General features: G+C 47.3%; 1 protein-coding gene across 5 annotated transcripts in view; it reads right to left on the bottom strand.

The window, feature by feature from the left end:
* Window positions 1-20,850, bottom strand: part of LOC149336900 (ATP-binding cassette sub-family C member 2-like) — a 166,994-nt gene that overhangs the window by 78,867 nt on the left and 67,277 nt on the right. For 3 of the 5 annotated variants that reach the window (XM_089553194.1, XM_089553192.1, XM_089553193.1), the window contains exons 2-3: window positions 10,659-10,820; window positions 7,754-7,888 (exon numbers count right to left, since the gene is read on the bottom strand). In XM_089553194.1, the coding sequence (XP_089409320.1) occupies window positions 7,754-7,888; window positions 10,659-10,820 (297 nt within the window). Of the gene's footprint in view, window positions 1-7,753; window positions 7,889-10,658; window positions 10,821-20,850 lie in introns of those variants that run through there. The other 2 variants (XM_089553197.1, XM_089553196.1) reach the window with 2 other exon arrangements.

The raw sequence follows: 20,850 nt of genomic DNA, 5'->3' as shown, positions 1-20,850 counted from the left end.
GCGTAGTTGCGTTCTGCTTGCGACAACGTACGTGAGGCGAAGGCGATGGGAGCTTCCCTTCCTTGCTCGTCAGTTTGCGATAGAACCGCGCCGACTCCGTACGGTGATGCGTCGCAAGCCAAAAGCAGAGGCTTCCTTTCGTCGTAGTGGCGGAGGACTGTACATCTTCGAATCCGGTCTTTCAGGGCATCGAATGACTGCTGATGGCGTGGCGACCATGTCCATGTCACATCTTTCCGAAGGAGTTGGTATAAGTCGTTGGCCACGGTAGCTCTTTGTTCCAAGAACCGGTCGTAGAACGTCAAGAGTCCGAGAAAAGCCTGTAGCTCCTGCTTGTTTGTTGGAGCTCGTGCTTCTGTGATCGCTCGCACTTTGTCCTCGGTAGGGTGAATGCCTTCCGCATCAATTCGGTGTCCCAGAAATTGCACCTCTGGCACCGCAAAACAGCACTTCGATTTGCTTATGCACAAATTAGCGTTTGCTAGCCTTTCGAGAACGAGCTCTAGGCGCACTGCATGCTCTTCAGTGGAAGTGCCACTGATGATGACATCGTCAAGGTAGACACAAACTCCTGGGATGCCCTGAAGCACTGTCTCCATGAATTTTTGAAATATGGCCGGGGCTGCAGCTACGCCAAAAGGCAGTCGCTTGACTTTGTACAAGCCTTTCAGTGTGTTAATTGCCAATAATTCAGCAGTTGACTCGCTCACCTTCAGCTGCTGATACGCCTGGGTGAGGTCCAATGTGCTGAAGACTCTTGCGCCACGTAGTACACTGAATACTTCTTCAGGTGTCGGTAGCGGGTAAGAGGACGCTTTAGTCGTAAGATTGACGGTGCTCCGGTAGTCTCCGCAGAGGCGTATGGTTCCGTTCTTCTTGCGAACTACGACAAGTGGTGTGGCCCATTCTGAATGCTGCGTCAGCTCGATGACACCTTGCTGCTCCAGTTTGTCCAACTCTTTTTCAACCGAATCTCGGAGAGCAAACGGCACCGGCCTGGCCTTCAGAAATTTGGGTTGCGCGTTGTCCAACAACTCCAGTGTGACCGGGGGCCCTTCGTTTCCTGGAATCTCTTCCGAGAATACTCTTTCGTATTTCTCTTGCAGTTGCTCAACCATGTTCTGGCTCGGCGTCTGGTGTATGCCGCATATCATCACGCCTAGTGGAGAAAACCAGTTTCTCCCTAGAAGGCTTGATCCTGTGCCCTTCACAACAAGCAGAGGTAGCGTATGGGTCTGGCCGTTGTAGTTAACCTGCACGTTGGCAGAGCCCAATAGTGGCAGATTCTGTCCTGACCACGTTCGCAGGTGCGTGTCGTCTTGTTGCAGGGCGGGTGCGTCAGATGGCCATGAAGTTCGGAACGTGTCCTCACTGATCAGAGTACAGGCTGCGCCGGAGTCCACCTCGAACTTAATCAGCTGGTGATGTACGCTTACTTCTGTAAAAATCTTCGGTCGCGTGCCGAGATTCATGGTGTTCAGGTCGTACAACACAGATGGTGTTGCTGATGTTGTTCCATGGAGATCAGATAGCGGCGTATTCTCTGAGGCGTTGACGCTGTGATTAGGCTGGGAAGGTGACTTTATCTTGGCAAGTCTCCGTTTCGTAATGCATGCTCTTTCGATATGCCCTCGCTTGTGGCAAAAATTACACGTGGCTGACTGGAATCGACATCCCTGGGGGTTGTGTTGGTCGTCACACCGCCAGCAGCGTTGTGCCTTTTTGACCGATTTTACAACAACAGAAGGCTTGCGCACCTGGTTGCTTGTCTGGTGTACCGGCTCGGTGTTCCGGCGAATCCCTCTCTGCTGGTGACCGGCGCTCTCCGCTCGAACGGCGATGTCGTAAGCTTTGCTGAATGTGAGGTCCTTCTCAGCGAACAGGCGCTGCTGCAGTGACTCGTCACTCAGTCCGCACACAAATCTGTCGCGTAACATCACGTCCAAGGGAAGCATGGTGGTGTTAGCAGAAGAAGCTGCGTCTCCCTCCTGCCCGGTAGCTGTTGTCGACAGCGTTCCAAAATTGCAGTCGGCAGCGAGCTTCTTGAGCGCGGCTACGTAGGCGCTCACAGTTTCTCCTCCCAGTTGATCTCGTCGTTGGAAGCGAGCCCGACTGTAGACCTCGGATGGCCTTGGGTCGTAGTGCTTTTGCAGCGCTTTTACGATGTCGTCGTAAGACACTGCCGCTGGTGTGCTTGGCTGAATAAGGGCGCAGACAGTATCGTAGGTCTGCTCCCCGCACAGCGTCAGCAGGTTGGCCCTCTTCAAGGCTGGGTCTGTGATGTTGTTAGCTTCAAAGTAGAACTGAAGGCGTCCAACCCACGATGACCACGATGAGCCGTTGAACTCTGGTATCTGATTGGGAAACCCTCGCGTAGCCATGGCTTGTCAATAGCGTTGCGTAGCGCGGGTCGAATCCACTTTCTCGTCGCCACTGTCGTGTCCGGTCGCTGTGTTGAATGCAGCGAAAGACGCACACGGTACTTTAAGACTTCGTTTATTTAAAGCCGATGAGGGTGCGACCAGCGTCGACCGAGGCAGGAGCCGAACTGGCCGCCCGAAGAAAGGAGGGAGCGGAGAAGCGTCCACGGGAGGGAGTGGCTTCCCAAAACAGGAGGAGGGTGCGGGGGCGCACCATGGGGGGGGCATCTGGCGACAGCGTGCGACGAGGGGCAAGTGGTCGTTAGGAGGAGGATGCGAGTGGTCGTTAGGAGGAGGATGCGAGTGGTCGTTACACACACAAAAGCAATAAGGGGACACAACACAAGGCAAGTTGTTGGGCGATTTGGTGACGGTTTTGCGTAACTACAGCGCGACCAAGCAACATAGAAGAGAGGAACACGCAGGGACACAGCACAGCGCTGACTCACAACTCAAATCTTTATTGGCTGTCCAATCGTAATACGTGGCCAACTGGCGGCCAGAAATGGAAAGCGATGCTCATAAGTTATGCTTAAGAAACATAAAAAATATCAAAGTATGGTTTGGATTACAGGGGTTTAACGTCCCAAAGTGACCCAGGCTATGCGAGACGCCCTAGTGAAGGGCTCCAGAAATTTCGACCACCTGGGGTTCTGATTAAAGAATAAAGTTGGGCTAGTTGGTGCTTTTGATCCACAGACTGCGGCATATTACTAGCGTTAAAATACACACAAAGGACCGAGGGCAGCGTCTGTCCTGTGTGTTTGTGCTCTCTGTCCTTTGTGTGTATTTCAACGCCAGCAATATGTCGCAGTCTGAGGAGCATGCGGTTTTTTAACGTGCACTGACATGGCACAGTCCACGGGCCTCTAGGATTTCGCCTCCGTCGATATTCAACCGCCGCGGCCGGGATCGAGCCCGCGTCTCTCGGGTCAAGAGCCTAGCGCCATTGTCGAAGTACTTAGGCACGTGTCAACATTCTCAATCAAGGCAACATTTTTCTTTTAATGTGAGAGCATTACTAGGCTCCTTGTGCGAAAAGACCGCCGTCCTCAGAAAGCCGTGATAAGCACGCGCGGTAGAAACGCAGCACGCGAATCACGTCATCGCCCCCCCCCCCCCCCCTAGATCATAGGCCGCCGGCGTTTATTGGGTTCATTGTCGTTCGCGTTCACAACGATGCGGACCTCGTCGATTTTGAAACAAGGAAGGGCTCATAAATGGCTTCCGGGGTCAGTGGACACCTCAATCGCGCTTTTAAGTACGCGGCGGTGGTGACCACGTGCATGGTGAACTCGGCGACAAAATGCAGGGCCGTGCTCAGCGACAAAGTAATGCTCTCGCTTTTACTCATCATGAAAATTGCTTAGATGCCCCCATATTTTTTTTTTCTGAAAGTGCTGTATAGGGTGCGCTAATACATCTTTCCTGAAGCTTTGTTATCATATGTACTTCTATAATTTTCCTTGCCAGTGAGTCGCGGTTCCTACTTGTCACGATGCACTCATTTTAAAATAGCTCGAAGGCGTTGACGTCATCATTACGTCCATCCTTTTTGCAGTTGCTGCAGTGCTTTCTTACGTAACCTGCGTTGGTTTGTGCGTGGTGTTGTGTCCCTGCGTGTTCATTTCTTCTATCTCCCGCTCGTAAAGCTGTTATTATGGCATATCATTGTACGATGCCCGTATCGGAGGCACCACGTTCCATTTTATGTAGAGTACTTAACTCATTAGTTTGGTGCACAGAAGGCTAGAGGGGCCGAGAAATTTGATCTTGCGGATGTGCAGTACTTTATCCCCGAACGATTCTGCACTTGCCAGTGCTAACACCTACAAATTAGTTAGCCTAACCGTGAAGTGGAAACCAACCAGGCAATTAGTTGCTCTTAAAAGGCGGCCTTGATTAGACTCACCGTATTAGATATACTTTCTATACTGGCGAGGTGGACGCTGATATTTTTATACCTCCGTTTGTTTCAAAGTACCGTACTCTCAGGTGTGCCCATGAACTGGAAATTCTTGGCATTGAATGCCCTATCTCTGGCAGCGATGCGAAAGAAACAAACGGAAAACAAAGCACAAAGCAGTGCTGCTCTCACTTGATGGCGTTCACGCCATCAAGCGCACTATGTTGCAGAGTAACCAAGGAATTCGAGCATTGTAGTGCCGCTTCACTGGCTGAAATTATTCTCGTCTTGTGCTGACCAACTAAGATCAGCCATCATAGCATAAAGAAAGGAAAACAAGAATATGGCAGAACAGCAGTCTCGTTGGTGGTCGTCGGTGATCGTTTATGCTGACTGCGCGGGGCGAAATAACGAGAACGAAAGAAAAGTACACTTTCCACTTCTTTGGTTGACAAAGAACTTAGCTGCGTAGATGGACACCTGTACAAGAGATTGGTGCTGTGGCTTGTTCGTATTTCTTCCTGCCTTTTATCTCTTGATGCTGCTGTCGTTTAGTTTTATGTAGCCTAGAGATCTTTACCGACCTTGTTTGTCATTGGTTTTTGGAGAACATTACTTCCACTCAGCCTGTGCGTCGCAGTGTAGTTATGCTCGGATACTGTTCTTCTAGTTTTTTTTTCAAATCAAATCACAGTTAATTGACCCCAGAATTGCTCAACATGTAATGTACAGGCCAGGATGCCAAAGTCAAATTACTGTAACAGGAACCTCAATAGATAACTACAAACTAAAGATCTAATATCAGCAAAATCAGAGGATTGATTGCAACAGAGAAGAAGGATATGAGTCATAACACGCAGACACGCAAACTTCATAATGACGCTAGTACTAAAATTACACAGAAACAAATGAAAAAAAAACGCGTTTTGCAACAGAAAGACCTTCAGCTTGTTCTTGAAAACATGCAAAAGATAATGACGGTGTCAGAGCAAAACATGTGGTGTTCAAAAATGTAATGGCTACAAATATATCACTTTGCTGTGGTTAGCACGGCGATTTGGAAATAGAATATTGTACCTAGGTGCAAATGTAGTGGAAACTGTACAGTTGCAGTTAACTACGAAAAGATGCGATTCACAGATTGAAAACGCAGTGTGATTCAATAGCTTGATGAATATGAAGCCATGGTGATACGAAAAAGGCAGTGGACTGATACGATGTCGTGATCATGTAATAATTAAGCAAAGAGCATTAATAAATCAAGAGCTACGTGTGATGCCACGCGGATGGCTTGGATTTGTAAATGTTGCGCAGACGATGATTGGGAATTGTATTTCCCTTTTGTAAAAAAGTTGTAAGTGACGTGACTAGGAACGAATGCATCAATAAAGGGATACTAGTATGATACAAAGAAAGTGTGGACGAGCTTTAATGGGGGCTCTAATGCCGAACGCAGATTTTTCTTTTTTTTTTAGATGAGCGCTGAGCGTGGAAGATTTAAGTGCTGAATTCAGAATGACGTTGGCAAAGCTGGTGTTATCAGATGCCCGCATAACACTAGAACATAGACTTAAAGCCGGTTTTTTTTTGTCTTTTTAGCTTTTAAACAGTAGTGTTTTTTGTTTATTCTGCCATACCGTTTTTGAGACTGCTATTGCTCTGTCAGTGATTTTACTTTTTTTTGCATCCTCCTTAGATGACTTCTGTTTTTAAAGCTCTCCGTAGCGTGTTAAGGCTTGTCACTTTGCCGTTAATTCTGACTGCTTAATTTGACACTGTTTTTGTCACCTTGCCTTTGGCCTGCCGTTTTTTTTCTAGCGATGCCTTCTTCGTGTTTTTCGTGTTCTGGGCGGACTATCTCCTATCTTAGTGGGGCTTTCCTAACGCAATCGCTGTGTAAAAAAAAAAAACGACGACATATTCAGCCACTTGCCATATCATGGTTGCTCAACTTCCACGTGAAGACGGCCGCCTGTCTTTTCCTGTTTCTGTCTCTTGTCATCCCCTCTCTTATATATTCGTCATATAAATTGCGTCTGTATGGTTCAATAAATTCAGTTAGTAATAGCCGCCACCCCTCTTCGTTCTAAATTTCTCGTCTTGGCGTGTTTCGCTCACTGCAGTCAACATAAACAAAGAAATAAATTCATGTTCCAGTTTCAGAAGCGTTGCTTTCTGGCCGATTTAGTTCTTCATGCTTTTAGAAACTGTGTTCTTACCGAACATCCCTGTCACACAATGCTATCGCTGTACAAGGCAGATCTTTCCATGAAAACTTAGCCGACCGCAAACTGAAGAATCTTAACTGCATCCGTGAGCATTGTGTAAGGAGAAAGTATGCGTTCGGAGCCAATGCTAGCCCAGGCTTTTTGTGTGTGTGCTAGAATGGCATGTGGTGAATAATGATTCTCAACGTTCAGTTACGAGCCTATGCACAGTGATTTTTCATTTCTACGTGCAAGGCATTGGCCCCACACTCTATTTCGCTCTTTTAATTCCGACTCTCTCTAAGTAAAAAGCGCAAGTGTCAGCAAAGGCTTTCCGCAAGTTCCGCTTGCGCTGTGATCGTTAATTTTCCACTACACACACGTCATCTAATGTGGACCAACGACCCTCTGCATCGAAGCAGCTGTTACATCCTGTAAGGGCACTGCTAAAACCGGATTTCACCCCGTTTCCCCTATCAGACACGCATTGTGCCTAGGTTACAAGGGGTGCTGATCCGCTGCTGTGGCATGAAGGGCTCAATGCGCGCGGTGACGCATGTGCTCTTTGGCAAAAACCATTTGTGAAACACTTTCTGAGCGCACACTAAGCGTATGTGCCAATCTGCTCTCATAATGAGAACGAATTGCATGGTTAGCGGAGTTGCTTTTAAAGCTTGATGTGCACTTGCATTTTGGTCGGATATCATGGATCGGGCAAGGAAACCACTGACCTATCTTTGTACCCTGATTGTTCATAGCAACTGCATAATGAGCGGCACAGGCTCAGGCAACCAGTGTGTCTACCAAAAGATTCTAACCGGTGGTGGGCGAAATTTGCTGAAAGTTCTCTTTGTTTCGAGGACACAAACATGAAAATAATTATAGCACGCTGTCGAGTATGGTTGTTCTAAAAGACTGTCTTTCTTTCTTTCCTTTTCGTACCTTCGTGCTGTGTGTATCCGTCGTCTTACTTTCTTCTGTGCATCGCGTAGTATTCATGTATTAAAAGGATGAACGCTAGTTAGACACAGCAGCCTCAATGATGCGTTCGGGTGTCATAATGTAAATTCAGTTAGAATATTTTACGTCGTGCGCGATGTGACGTGGCAGTCATCGGTTTGGAAACACCGAAATGGTCGTATGTGCACTAAGCTGTTACCTTACGCGGCATTGCTAAAGAACGTTCAATTGAAGAAATTATGGTTGCGTAAGGCACTCACCAGTGTGATAGCTGAGAGGACCTCGATGAGCATGTCGTAGGGTACTGTCTCCCACCATTGATTGTTCTTGTAGGCTTCAGACCACAGCAGACTTGTCTTTGCAGCGTAGGCAGCACACGATGCGAGGATTAGCATCTGCAAGATATCAGCAAGACGGCATCATTCACATCAACTTACAACCGATTGCTTTTATTGAATAGTTTTTTGGTGAAAAAGATTAACTCTCTCAGTCTGCACGGCACGCTCTGAAAATTTAAACCTTAGCTATTGAGCGTACTTACTTCTAACCAAAGTAAAGTCTTGGACCAAAGATGACAGACGTTGTTTGTATCATTCTTCGCTTCGATGGCCATTAAAAGTGGTTAGAGCGTTTTCCACGCATTCGGGAGCTGTAAGATTCGATCTCCAGTGCCACCGGATTCTCCCAGTCTCGTAATCAATGCCAAAAATCTCCCCGGCCTAACGCGTTGCTTTTATAGGGTGAAATGCTTGGAAAAACGTTCGAGATTAGAAGCTTTCTGCGCCTTACTCCTACAGTTCTTCGCAATCGCTGAACTGAGCGCGCCCCAGATAAGCGAGGATTTTGCTCTTCGTAGATTGCGGAGTAGACTTAATGCTAGCGCTGCCGCCGGGTTGCTTCTATTTGTGGGCACAAGATCGCCCAATTAATAGCTTCCATGTTTGACGCAAGTCTGCCAGTTTTCGCTCTTCACTGCCTACCTTCTCACCTGCTTGGTAATTTTGTGAAACATTAATTACAGAGCAACTTGTAGCTGAGATGCGATATCTGCACCACCAGTCAATCGAACAAGATCATGAAACCATCTTCCAGTGGGTACCAGGCCATAACGGCATTGTTGGTAACGCCTTAGCTGATGATGCTGCTCGATCGGCTCACGATACAACCAACACTGTCCGCATACCACTGACAAGATGTGACGCAGCAAGGCACCTTCAACTGCTCGCCCGAAACCTGACTGTAACGTCGTGGTCTGCCCCTGGAGGTTGGACACCCCGCTCGCACCACTTTGACCTCTTGCTTCAACTTCATATACCATTCGGCCTCCCCCGCGGTGATACTATGCTGTTGTGCCGCCGTTGGCTGGGAGTGGCGTTTACAAACGCCTATGGCAGACTCTGCAGAGTGTGACCAGTGCGGTTATGATGAAACGATTGGACACCTCCTCTGTGACTGCCCTCGTTTTGAGCGAGAGCGCGGTTCCCTCATTGCTACTCTGTACCACTTGGACTCGCGTCCTCTAACAGAGTCCAACATTCTGGGGCCTTGGACAACCCCTTCCTCACAAAGGAAACCGGTTAAAGCGCTCCTGAGATTCTTAAGGGACTCGGGGTTGTATTCCCGTCTATAACCTTTAAGTTTTCAGTGCGCGCCCTCTGTCCCCGTGACGTAGTGGTCGCTGGAGACAGAAAACATTCATTGGCACTCTTTTTCCTTTTTTCCCCTTTGTTCCCCTCCCGAAGTGTAGGGTAGCCAACTGGGCATCGCCTGGTGAACCTCCCTGCCTTTCCGTCCATTTCTCTCTCTCCCATTAATCACAGTACTAGCTATTCGCGCGAATCTGTAAGAGAGTGTGATTTCAAGAGTGCGATTGAGTCCCACGTTACTAGTATAAACTGGCAGCTTCTTCAGGAACAGGTACACGAGCATGCAAATGATCGCGGCGGCGATACCTTAAAAGAGCCTGAGGAGAGCAGCCCGGCAAGCCGTGAAACTAAAATCTTATTGGGGCGCCGTAACATTGCTCGTGAATATCGGGATCGCTGCTACCGAGCTAGCCGCCGAGGCGTTCCTAGACCGCACCTGAACAAGCGGCATTTTTTCGCTGCTCTCCTCAGCTGCTCTCTCGGCGGCGACGAACGCGAAGAAGAAAGCTGCTGTACCTTGCGTGTGGCTGCGGCAAGGAGTGTTGCTAGGCTATTAGTCGTCACTATTAGAATCAAATTCTGCCTTCGTTCAAACGACGAAGAATTTTGCCGTTGAAATCCCGCTAAACGTGTCCTTGGCCAGCTCTCACCTGTCCATATGCGTGAACTTCCTAATTCTATATTTCTTTCCACCGTGGTGGCTCAGTGGTTACGGCGCTCGGCTGCTGACCCGAAAGACGCGGGCGCGATCCCGGCCGCGGCGGCCGAATTTCGATGAAGGCGAAATTCTAGAGGCCCGTGTGCTGTGCGATGTCAGTGCAGGTCAAAGAACCCCAGGTGGTCCATATTTCCGGAGCCCTTCACTACGGCGTCTCTCATAGCCTGAGTTGCTTTGGGACGTTAAACCCCAATAAACCAAACCAATCTTTCTACCGCCCCTCGCCCTACACATGCCTCATTCTAGGATCCATTTAGTTACCTTAAGAAACCATAACTTGTCTATTGTCTTATCGGGGCTCATTCCTTCTTCTTTATTTCAACTAGGATATCATTAACTCGCACTTGTTCCTTCGCCCACTTTGCTATCTCTTGACTAATGATATTAGTGCTAAGGGGCACTAGTAGTAGTATTTAGTAGTATGTTTATTTGACCATATTATATACGATATGACCTCGAGGTGAGGCTAAAGGAGGTAGACCAAGCATGCCTCCTGACAAGGCCTACACCCCGATCAACACATCATGGAAACGGGGGCCGAATGGACAAAAGATAAAAAACAATGAGCAAACATGATCACAATAGAAAATAGTTAATGATAGACAATAATAAATATCAATTAACAATAAACAAAACATTTCACAATATGCACATTCAGAAAAAAAATCAGAAGACAAACACACACTCAAAAAACTAAGTATACAGAATTAGCTGAAATTTAACCGGGGGGGAAGAAGTGTTAAGTATTTTCGTATTGGAAATACAATTCGCTTTAAAACAAGCTACCGTCCAGATACGCACCAAGTGGGCAAGATCGAGCATGGTGGCGCCCCGCGGCCGGCCCTCGATGAGTGTACGCCGCGGGAAGAGCTCGGCCCAGCCGCCCAAGAGCAGGCAGCCCAGGGCGCCCAGCTTCGTAGCGGACGACGCGCTGCTCGCGGTTAGCGTCCCTGCCAGCCCCATCTGGAAGGAAGGAAACACACCTCGTTCACTTCGTGTGCACTAGCGAAAGGCAGTCTAGCCACACATATGTGCTGGAGAGTTTTCGCTCACACTCACACCCCTGAACTTCGTCCAAAGGTTAAAAAATTATGGAGGGCACATAAGGCTACTTACGTCCTGCGAATGCGACAGCATTTGTGCGTCATCGTGGGCTACTAGTTAACTATAATGTTCATTAGGTAATAATAGCTAGTGAATAGTACTAATGTCTCAAAGGCCTTTCCAATAAAGGCACTAAGGAAGGGTCTTAGGGTGAAGGCCTTAAGGAATGACCAAACGGCATACGCTTATATTAACCAGACCAACACATCACTTCCAGCCTTTCACTTCCGATTTGATGACGTCACTTCCGCTCTGTGGGGGCATTTTGACGGCACACTGAATTTTCCTGACCCCCCTTGCGGTCAACGACAACGCTGGAATTTTCTACTCATAAGCCATAGAGGATTTGCGCCTTAATATATAGCAAGAAGTCAGTCTGCGAGGCAAGTCTTTCTGGATCGCTCCGGAATAATTTTGGTCACGCGGAGTTTCTTAATAGACCCCGAAGTGTTAGTACTCGGCAGTTCTTTCCTTTTATTCTTCAATTTGCCTGTGCGGGAAAGCGACCGCTGCGAACTCGCAGCCAGGAACCAAACGCTATAGCAACAGAGCCAATTGCCGACAAGTCGCGCCCTTAAGTTTAGGCATTTCTCACACTATGGAGGAACTTTATTTTATTAGCAACAGTGTGAAAACAACTGCACTTTCCCTTATAAAAATGGTCTATAGACAGTCTATAGATTTCTTATTGACTCTATTGACTTCCTATAGATATTGCTTTTTGTCTATTCATAGTCTATAGACAAAAGTCTACTAAAAGTGTATGGCCATAAATCTATAGATTATCTATAGACTGTCTAAGGCATTTGTAATTTCTATAGATTTTTGTCTATAGACAGCCTATAGACTTTATAGACAGAAGTCTATAGACACTCTATAGACTGTCTAAAACTTTTTGTAAGGGTTAAGCGCGAATTACTGCAAGAATGAAGTAAGCAGTTTTCTTGCGCACTGCTTGAATATGCAGCCCAAGTCTATTGGTACCGCCCCAATGTTTCAGCATTTCTTCCATCGTGGAAGAACTTTATTACATTAGAAACAGTTTATGAAACTTGACTTTATACATAAGTTACTCAAAGAATGAAGTAGGGAGGCTTCTCGCACAATCCCTCTTTTAGGAGCGTGGTATGCTGCCCACGTCTTGGGGTACTTTTCAACCACTGAATTAGAGAATGTTTTCTGCTTTTAATACAGTCACATTTGCACCTCCAATCTTGGTAACTTGAGGCAGTTTGCAGTGGAAGGACGCAACAATGAATTTCTACTGGTTAACAATTCGAGGGGATTGAAACCTCATTTGAAATTTTGGTAAGAGCCAGAGCTCAGCATGTTTTAATAGGAAACCTGCTTCCCTAGCAATCATAAGTATTCAGTATTTGTAACAATGAAAATATACCACATGGCCGCGGCACCAGACTCTGCCCTTGTTAGAAAGTGCGCTTGAAGGCAGTTTCATTCTCTCTACTCCAGTATAGGGTAAGCAGTGTTTGGGGTTTTTTTTTTTGCAGCAACTTCTCTCAGTACCACAAGCACGATTGTAGTGAATAAGGGCAAAATGAGAAAATTACTAAGGGCAAACCACGTCTATTTCTGGAACATGGAGCATCCACCTGACTTTAACACATTTTACAGCAAATTATCTGAATATATCTGCGCTTTGAGGACACCTCGACGTCTTCCAGTATCTTTGGCAAGCGTCTGTGCAAAGCAGCTGCTATCGAGACGGACTTAACTTGAAGTCATCGTTGTTTTGCAGGTGGCTGTTAGAGAGCAGAAGCTAACATTAACAGACATCTAGTCAAAGTTCATAAAAACTTAAAGACCGCGCAAAGTTTAAAATGGCCAGTAAGTGACCAAAACGTGCTATGAGATTATGGTGAAAATGAAAAGCTGTAGCTTCACATTGAAAGCCTAGGCTTGTGTAATAACAAAGAATACAGGATTTATCTTTGAATTTTATGTTGAAAATCACATAGGCACAGGGAGCAATATTCTGTGGTAAAACATTGCAACATGAGTGTATCCCATCACGTGACATGATGTCGCTAAAATATTGCTGATCTACTGGTAAGGACATATAGTTTTTTTTGTGGCAGAATAGTTTGGAGTATTTTATTTTGGCTGGCCTTTTCTCCAGTGATCCCTTCAACAGTATGAAAGATCTTCTTCAGAACGCAGTAAAAGCCTGCAGTTTTTGTTACAACACTGCTCTAGAGTTTTTTGCATTTATTGGTTGAAATGATAATACCAGTTTACTAACACATCCGTGATGAGCCGTTCTTCACGATGCGGTAACACCTTTTGATACAGAAAGTGAAATGAATGGTATGATACACTAAATGGTTTCATTTATTGTCTGGCATCTAGGACTGCATAGTTTTTAGCTCCGCACTTAATGCAATCATGAAATCACTGTCGCGATTGTTGATAATGGTTTCCAGAATCAGGATACCTAAAATTAAAAAACCTGTGCATCTACCAATGGAAAAATTATCTGGAAATATCTTTAAATACTTTTCTCACCAAGCCCTTTTATAATCGGTTACTATGAAGACCAAGTTTTCTGTTGTGCCAAAAACAATTCGCTCCTCAACCTCATTTCTCACCTAATTCTTACCTGGTTTAGTTTACGTTGGTTTAACGTCCCAAAGCACTATGAGGCACGCCGTAGTGAAGTGCTCCGGAATAATTTCGACCACCTGGGGTTCTTTAACGTGCACTGACATCGCACAGTACACGGGCCGCTAGAATTTCGCCTCCATTTAAATACGACTGCCACGGTCGGGATCGAACTCGCGTCTTTCGGGTCAGCAGCCGAGCGGCACAACCACTGAACCACTGAGGCGGCAATTTTTTTCGATATGCGCATGCTTTTTTGCCATTTTTTTTCCCTTCTTATGCCGTGTTAGGGTCGCGATGACTAACCGCATTGTCTTGAAGGGCGAGGTTTATTCGGAGCTGCGCACAAGAAAGCTCACAGAACTCCCGATTGCGATGCACCAGATCGCATACGCTAGCTAGACGCTTTCCACAGCTCATGGCAGTGTGGAGAAACCTCGCGTAATTCGCGTCGGAAAGCAGAGCGACAAAGTCGACCCCACCTTGAGCTACCATGACACTACCAGTCAAATACCAGTCAGGCGTTCATTGCTATCGCCTTTTGCCTCTGCCCCTTGACACTACTTATGTACAGTCTTAAGCACAACAAACAAACAAACAAACAAACAAACAAACAAACAAACAAACAAACTGTGGGCCCAATGGCCACAGGGATGCTCGAGCAGAGTAGACATTAAGGTCATTTGTCGAATAGCGTTCTGAGATAAAGAACTAACTGTGCATATACAGGGTCTGTTCTGAAAGTAGTAGGACTGGTTTTTTTCTGGGCGAACGGGCGGACGAGAGGTGGTCTGCGAGTGCAGGATCGTTGAAGGGGGATATTGGGAATGCTGGGGAAAATCGGCAGTCGGCTCTCGGCCGTTGAAGAGAGGAGGTCGCTTGTACTGTGAACCCCGGTCGAAACGTCTCGTCACGCAGAATCGTTGAGCGTTTACTGGATCAGCGATACGCGATGAAATTTTGAGTAAATCTTGGTAAAACGGGCAAAGAGACTCACAACATGATTAAGGAGGCCTACGGTGACGCTGCCATGGGTAGATCAGGTGTTTTTTGAGTGGCACAAGCTGTTCCGAGAAGGTAAGGAAAGAGCGGAGGAAGACGACCGCTCCAGACGCCCTTCGACCAGCAAGACTATCAAAAATGTATAGCGAGTGAAACATTTACTTAACGGTGATCGTAGAATAAGTAACAGAATGATTGCTGATGACTTGAGCATTCCTCAAACCCAAGTTTTTGAGACCATGACAGAAAACTTATGCATGAGAAAAGCGTGCGCGAAGTTGGTGCCCGGAGTGTTGTCAGAGGAGGAAGAGGCCAACCGGTAGAATCTTCTTCATCATGTGAATGAGGACCCCGATTTTTTGCCCAGCACATGGCGGCAACGCTACCTCAGCCCCCCTATAGCCTCGACTTGGCCCCGCCAGACTTTTACCTATTCCCGAGAATAAAATCGACGCTCAAGGGGGAACATCACGGATAGGTAGAGGTGGTTCAAAAGGCCGTGACGAGGGAGCTAAACAGCATTCCGGTCCAGGCGTTCCTGGAGGCGTACGAAAACTGTAAAACTGATTGGCAGCAGCGTGTAGGTGCGGAAGGGTGCTACCTTGAAAAATTGTAATCGTGTGTACTATTCTCTTGAATAAATTTTGTTTAAAAAAATGAGTCCTACTACTTTCAGAACAGACAATGTATAATAAAAAAACAAGACCAGCGTATGTTAAGGGTAAGATAAAAGCGATGGATTGAACTAACAAAATTATAGCCGCCAACTTGCGTCTACTCGGAACACTGTGAACGCATGGTGCAGCATTGTTTTGTTTGGCTTATGCAGGTGACACTGTGTTTAACTGCCTGAAAATTTGGCTTGTTTTGTGTACAGTCTTCCGGAGAACGATTCCTAAAGCAAGAAGATGCTTCCCGATCTGTCAGTTTTAAAGCATCAAGTGTAACATGTATCTGCGAAAGCCTCGTAAAAGAACCCGAGAATAAGAAACAGCCTTTTCATAGAAAGAGTGCACATACTCGCTGTTAATCCTTAGGTGCAGAAGTTATCGTACTATGTTAAGAACATGGGCGCTAGGTACAATACAAATCTGACCAGGAAGTCTCGGCTGCTAACAGGATAAAGCCGCCTTTCCCCTCTTCTACAAGCCCAAAGAATGCATGCTCGAGGATGTTATAGCCTGTGTAGATTTTGTTTTTGATATCCTATATTCTTTTTCTGTGCCACCGAACAATACAACGACTAAACCGGGCTTTGTGTGAAAAAGAGGTAAAGGGAGCACGGAATCTTTATTAAAGAAGCCGTGTACTGCAAACAGTTGCTGACTGTCACACGTGTCGCTGTGCTCTAAGTTTTCTTTCTTTTTTGATACACCCACTTTTTTGCAGCGTTGCAAGCAGGTTGAGCGAGAAATGACAAGGCCAACTAACATGAATCGCGAAGGCGGAGCTCAAATGTGCAACCGAAGCACTACAATGAGGTGTGTTTACAAACACAAATAAGACACAAATAATTGGTAAAGCATTCGTGGTTTGTAACAATTTAAAACACCATTCTGGGTAGTTTAGTTCTTTCACGAATAGTTTAGCTGCCTACACTTTGTTTAAAAGTAAAGCACTTGTTTTCAATATATTGTCACGTTGTAGTGACGGAAGTCCAGTAGCCAGGAAGACACCAACCAGTCTTGGAAACGAAGCTCTTTATTTGGGCTGACTTGCGCCCGCAAAAGAACTGAATCACTCGGCGGCGGCGTAAGCAACAAACGTGCTCGTCGGTCGTCGAACTACGAATGTCCGCCGCTCGCGGCATCGCCCAATTTAAAGCCGTCAAGGAAACTTCGAGATAACAGGACAAGATCATCCACAGTAATCTGGAAAAACCTAGATGCAGCCCTTCATGGCTGCGATCAATCGAGATTAGTCTGGTCGCTTCTCGCGTCACGAACAAAAGTGATAACACCCCTTTCCTGCGGCCTTGAGCGCCAACGAACGGACACTACAATGATACGTGGCAATATTATTTATGCTCATTTCTTCCCACCCAAGTTTTGCCGCTAGTTGCCTGCCTTGGTCGACCGGTGCAGGTCTCGTCATCTCTTGGCTTCGTCACGCGGCTGCTCGTCTTTTTTTATCAGCGTCAATTACACGCGCCTGGCTAATTTTTGTCGTCGTGCTACATTCTTCTCGGCTACGTACAGCCCTAGTCAAAAGTATACAGCCCGAGGAGCTTGCTTCTAACTTGTTTAGCGCGGCTCACCAGCACATCTTGCAGTCCAACGCTTGGGAGGACTGACGACGCGAAACCACTCCTGATTTGAGAGATTGCGGTCGTCGAGGATGCATTACGAGGCACGCTGCAGGTCTCGCAAGCAAGCCCCTTGGGCGGTATACTTTTGACGGGGGCTGTTTTATAGGTTTATAGCAGCTTAACATCCCTCCCAAAGCGACTGAGGCTATGAGAGACGCCGTAGTGAAGGGCTCCGGAAATTTCGACCACCTGGGGTTCTGTAACGTGCACTGACATCGCACAGTACACGGGCCTCTAGAATTTCGCCTCCATTGAAATTAGATTGCCCCAGCCGGGATCAAACTCTCATATTTCGGGTCAGCAGGCGAGCGCCCTGACACCTGACCAACCGCGGCGGTTGACAGGAGTTGTACATTCGCTTGCATTTTGCTTAGGTTTTGGCGCTGCTGCCTGTCGAAAGACGGTGCTGTTCAAGACGAAAAGCGCATAGCAGGCGAAGAACTGATGCTCCATTGGAATGTGCCAAAGTGCGAGCTGCTTTGCTGGTATACTGTTTGCAACTAATGTGCAGGATTAGCTATGAAATTTTTCATTCTAGAAATAATAGTACCTACCGTTTTTCGCCTCATCGCTTATGCATGTCTTACGGGTTTTTGGTCTTTTCACGTCTTGGACCAATTATTCCTGATATTGTATGCTTTTTTTAGTAGCCTACTTTTTCTTGTCTAGCAGATGCCACCTGCAACGAAGGGTTTGCGGGGGTATCTTCCTGCTAACGCATCAACCGCAATCGCTTATGCGCTGGTGGTTGTGGCGCACGTCCTAAGCGTAAGGATTACGGCTATCTGTAAACGGGGTTAGGAAGTCATTACGCACCATCCGACGCAAAGTAAGCTTTAACTAAGCTCTCCCCCACCCACCTTATCCTCCTCCTCCTCCTCCTCCTCCACTTTTGCACCTTACTGTTCCGCCTTTTCATGCTCGCCTTCCCTTTGTTATCACCCTTTCATTCTTCGCCGTGCCTTTTGTTTTACTACAGCCTTGCCAGTTCGCAATGCTCTTCACTTTGCTATTGTCCTGCCGGCTCGCCGTACTCTTCACTTTGCTGTTTGGTTTGGTTTGGTTTATGGGGATTAATGTCCCAAAGCTACTCAGGCTATGAGAGACGCCGTAGTGGAGGGCTCCGGAAATTTCGACCACCTGGGGTTCTTTAACGTGCACTGACATCGCACAGTACACGGGCCTCTAGAATTTCTCCTCCAAAGAAATTCAACCGCCGCGGCCGGGATCAAACCCGTGTCTTTCCGGTCAGCAGCCGAGCACCATAACCACTGAGCCACCGCGGCGGCCTCTTCAGTTTGCTGTGGTTAGCAAAAGTTTATTTGACATTCTCAACGGAGATGAGCAGCAATGAGACGCAAGAATGACGAAAGTACGGAACATTTAAGTTTCTACGTCAGACCTGAGAACACGACATCGCACAAGTACAAGACAGAATGGGTGTCGCTATTTATATCCAAGGAGATAGTCAATAAAATTCTATAAAATGAGCACAATGAACAGAACACTGCTAAGCGTTATGGCATATACAGTCAATACTGACGTGCGCTGCGCGATCATAATAAGCGATGATACACGACTATTACGACCCACCTAAACAATCAGACCTGCCGAAAATTTACCCCTACGGGCCCGTCCAAAACGGACAGGAAAGGGCAGGCCCACTAAGGAAGGAACTCTAGCTCTCCAAGAAAAAAACAGCTCTTCCGAAAGGAAGCTCATTACTTCCCATGAAGGCGCCCCATGACGGGAAAAAGAGCACGGCGACGGCATTATGACGCAACAGCCTCAAAGCGATTGCGCCGGAGTAGAAAAGCCCCGGCAACTATCACGAGATGCGCAAAATGGCCGCGAGGACAACGACTTCTCTATAAAGATTGTCGCACTTCCTGACCTGTAAATCTGGCATGCAGTACCACCCTCGAAAAAACACGGCCCACAACACATTGCCATACCATGTGACGGTTGGATTGTTGGAGATGGCAGTTAGGACACAGCGCTGCCCGTACAACTCCTCAACGTTCCAGGCGGTCTCGCGTAGACAAAACTCTACATTTCAAGCGTCGCATCAAGTCACGCAAATGGCATGGAAGGAAGCCCGCCGTTAGCGATAACCACAAATCGGTCGCCATCCCCCGTCTGCGTTCTAGGAGGCGAGAAATAGGAGGCGAGTGCAAGTGCCGGGCAATCATCCTCCTGCAACAAACGGAGAAGGTAGCGGAGAGCCAACAGCCGCCAGCATACGGACACAGAAGGAAAGGCGAACCCACCCCTCGAACGAGGCTGCCCGAGTGCTGCGCGGCACTCCAACAGCGTCCGGCCTCCCCAGAGAAGGGAACATAGCAAGACTGCAATGCCCGGCAAACCCGAACAAGAGGCTCTAATGTGCCCCAAACATCATAAATAAGCCATTTATTTCTACGTTTACTTTTTGTATTTTGCATCTGAGCCTTGTATTTATTGCTGTATTTTGTGTTACAACTTGTATTTAACATTTTTCAATTTTGCTAAACCTGTTCTTTTTTTCATATATTATGTATTCGCCCCTCCTGCTTGGGCCTACTGTAGGCCTGCAGTATGTTCTAAATAAATAAATAAATAAATACTCCGCCACTAAAGACCGCGTGGGCAAAGTATCGTCGCTCCAGCAATGGCAGATAAAATTCGGGAGACCATCGTGCTCCTGCTACGAACCACGCCCAGTATGGTGTCCCATGCCAACTTTGTTACACGATAAGAATTGTACTCGGCCCCAAGAATGCGAATGTTCACACAGCGCGTGATGCACACATGACTGCTGAGGCGCGCAGCAGGCCGGTCCATCAGAAGATACTTGTTCTTGGCTAAGTTGAGGTCAGCGTCAGGCACCTTGCTGTACCCATCGAAAAGTCGAAGACACCTTATCAGGCTATCCACATTGCCCACGTAAAGCGTTATGTCATCAGCAAAAGCCGTCACCTTACCTGGCCCACTGCCCGAGACAGGAAGCCCATGAACGCCAGGATGTCTTGTTATTGATCTTGGGTAATGCTCGATGGTCAGTGCAAAGAGTAATGGCGAGAAAGGACAACCCTGCCTAACCCCACAGGTGATGGGGAAGGGGGAACTCTCCCAGCCATTCACAGCCAGAAAGCTGTAGATACCCTCATATGTCTTGGTAATAAGCGTACTGAAGCGTTCCGGGAACCCGAAAGCCCTTTGTGCTCCAAACATGTGCCTATGTTCGATGCAGTCAAACACCTTTTCCTGATCTAAAGAAACCAACAGGTCACTGGCCAAGCGCCCCTGAGTGTACGAGGTAATATGGTGCAGGTGCTGGGTACGTCGTTAATGTGGTGTGCGCCCCTTTGAGCCGCAGTTCAAGCCCTGGACAAATACCTATGGCAGATATGCCAGACCGCCAGAAAAGTCGCCGATTGCAAGGACTACCTTCCGAATTTGTACTGCTCCCTGCTTCTAATCCATCACGAAGGGCCAGTGCTACCACAATGAATCCTCCAGCTACAGTCCCGCCTTTCCTGCTTTACCATCAGCGGGGGCCGCCCCATTACCACTGCCGTCCCCACGAGGACGGCGAGCACTGGCTGGACCAGTACGACCAGGTAGCCATCTACAGTGGTTGGGGCGCTGACTGCAAGATGCGCTATGTTTATTTTGCCCTCAAAGACTGCGCGAGGACCTGGCTTAAAAACAATGAATCTGGCCTTCGAACGTGGGATATGTTCAAACCCGAGTTCCTCCAAGTCTTCAAGGATAGCGCGTTATGAAAAGAGAAGGCTGACCTGCTTTTGCAGGCCCGAAATCAATTTCCCAACGAGAGTGTGATGGTGCATGTCGAGGAAATGAAGGGAGTCTTCCGACGTGCCGACCAAACATGTCAGACAGGAGAAGGTGACCTTCCTAATTGAAGAGGTTAAAGAGCAGCTATTCGCTGGCCTGGTTCGAAGTCCTCCAGTTATT

The sequence above is a fragment of the Amblyomma mixtum genome, chromosome 7 (assembly GCF_055824585.1).
Source record: "Amblyomma mixtum isolate Tamu chromosome 7, ASM5582458v1, whole genome shotgun sequence".
Taxonomy (NCBI): domain Eukaryota; kingdom Metazoa; phylum Arthropoda; class Arachnida; order Ixodida; family Ixodidae; genus Amblyomma; species Amblyomma mixtum.
This window is presented reverse-complemented; position numbering and strand designations above follow the sequence as displayed.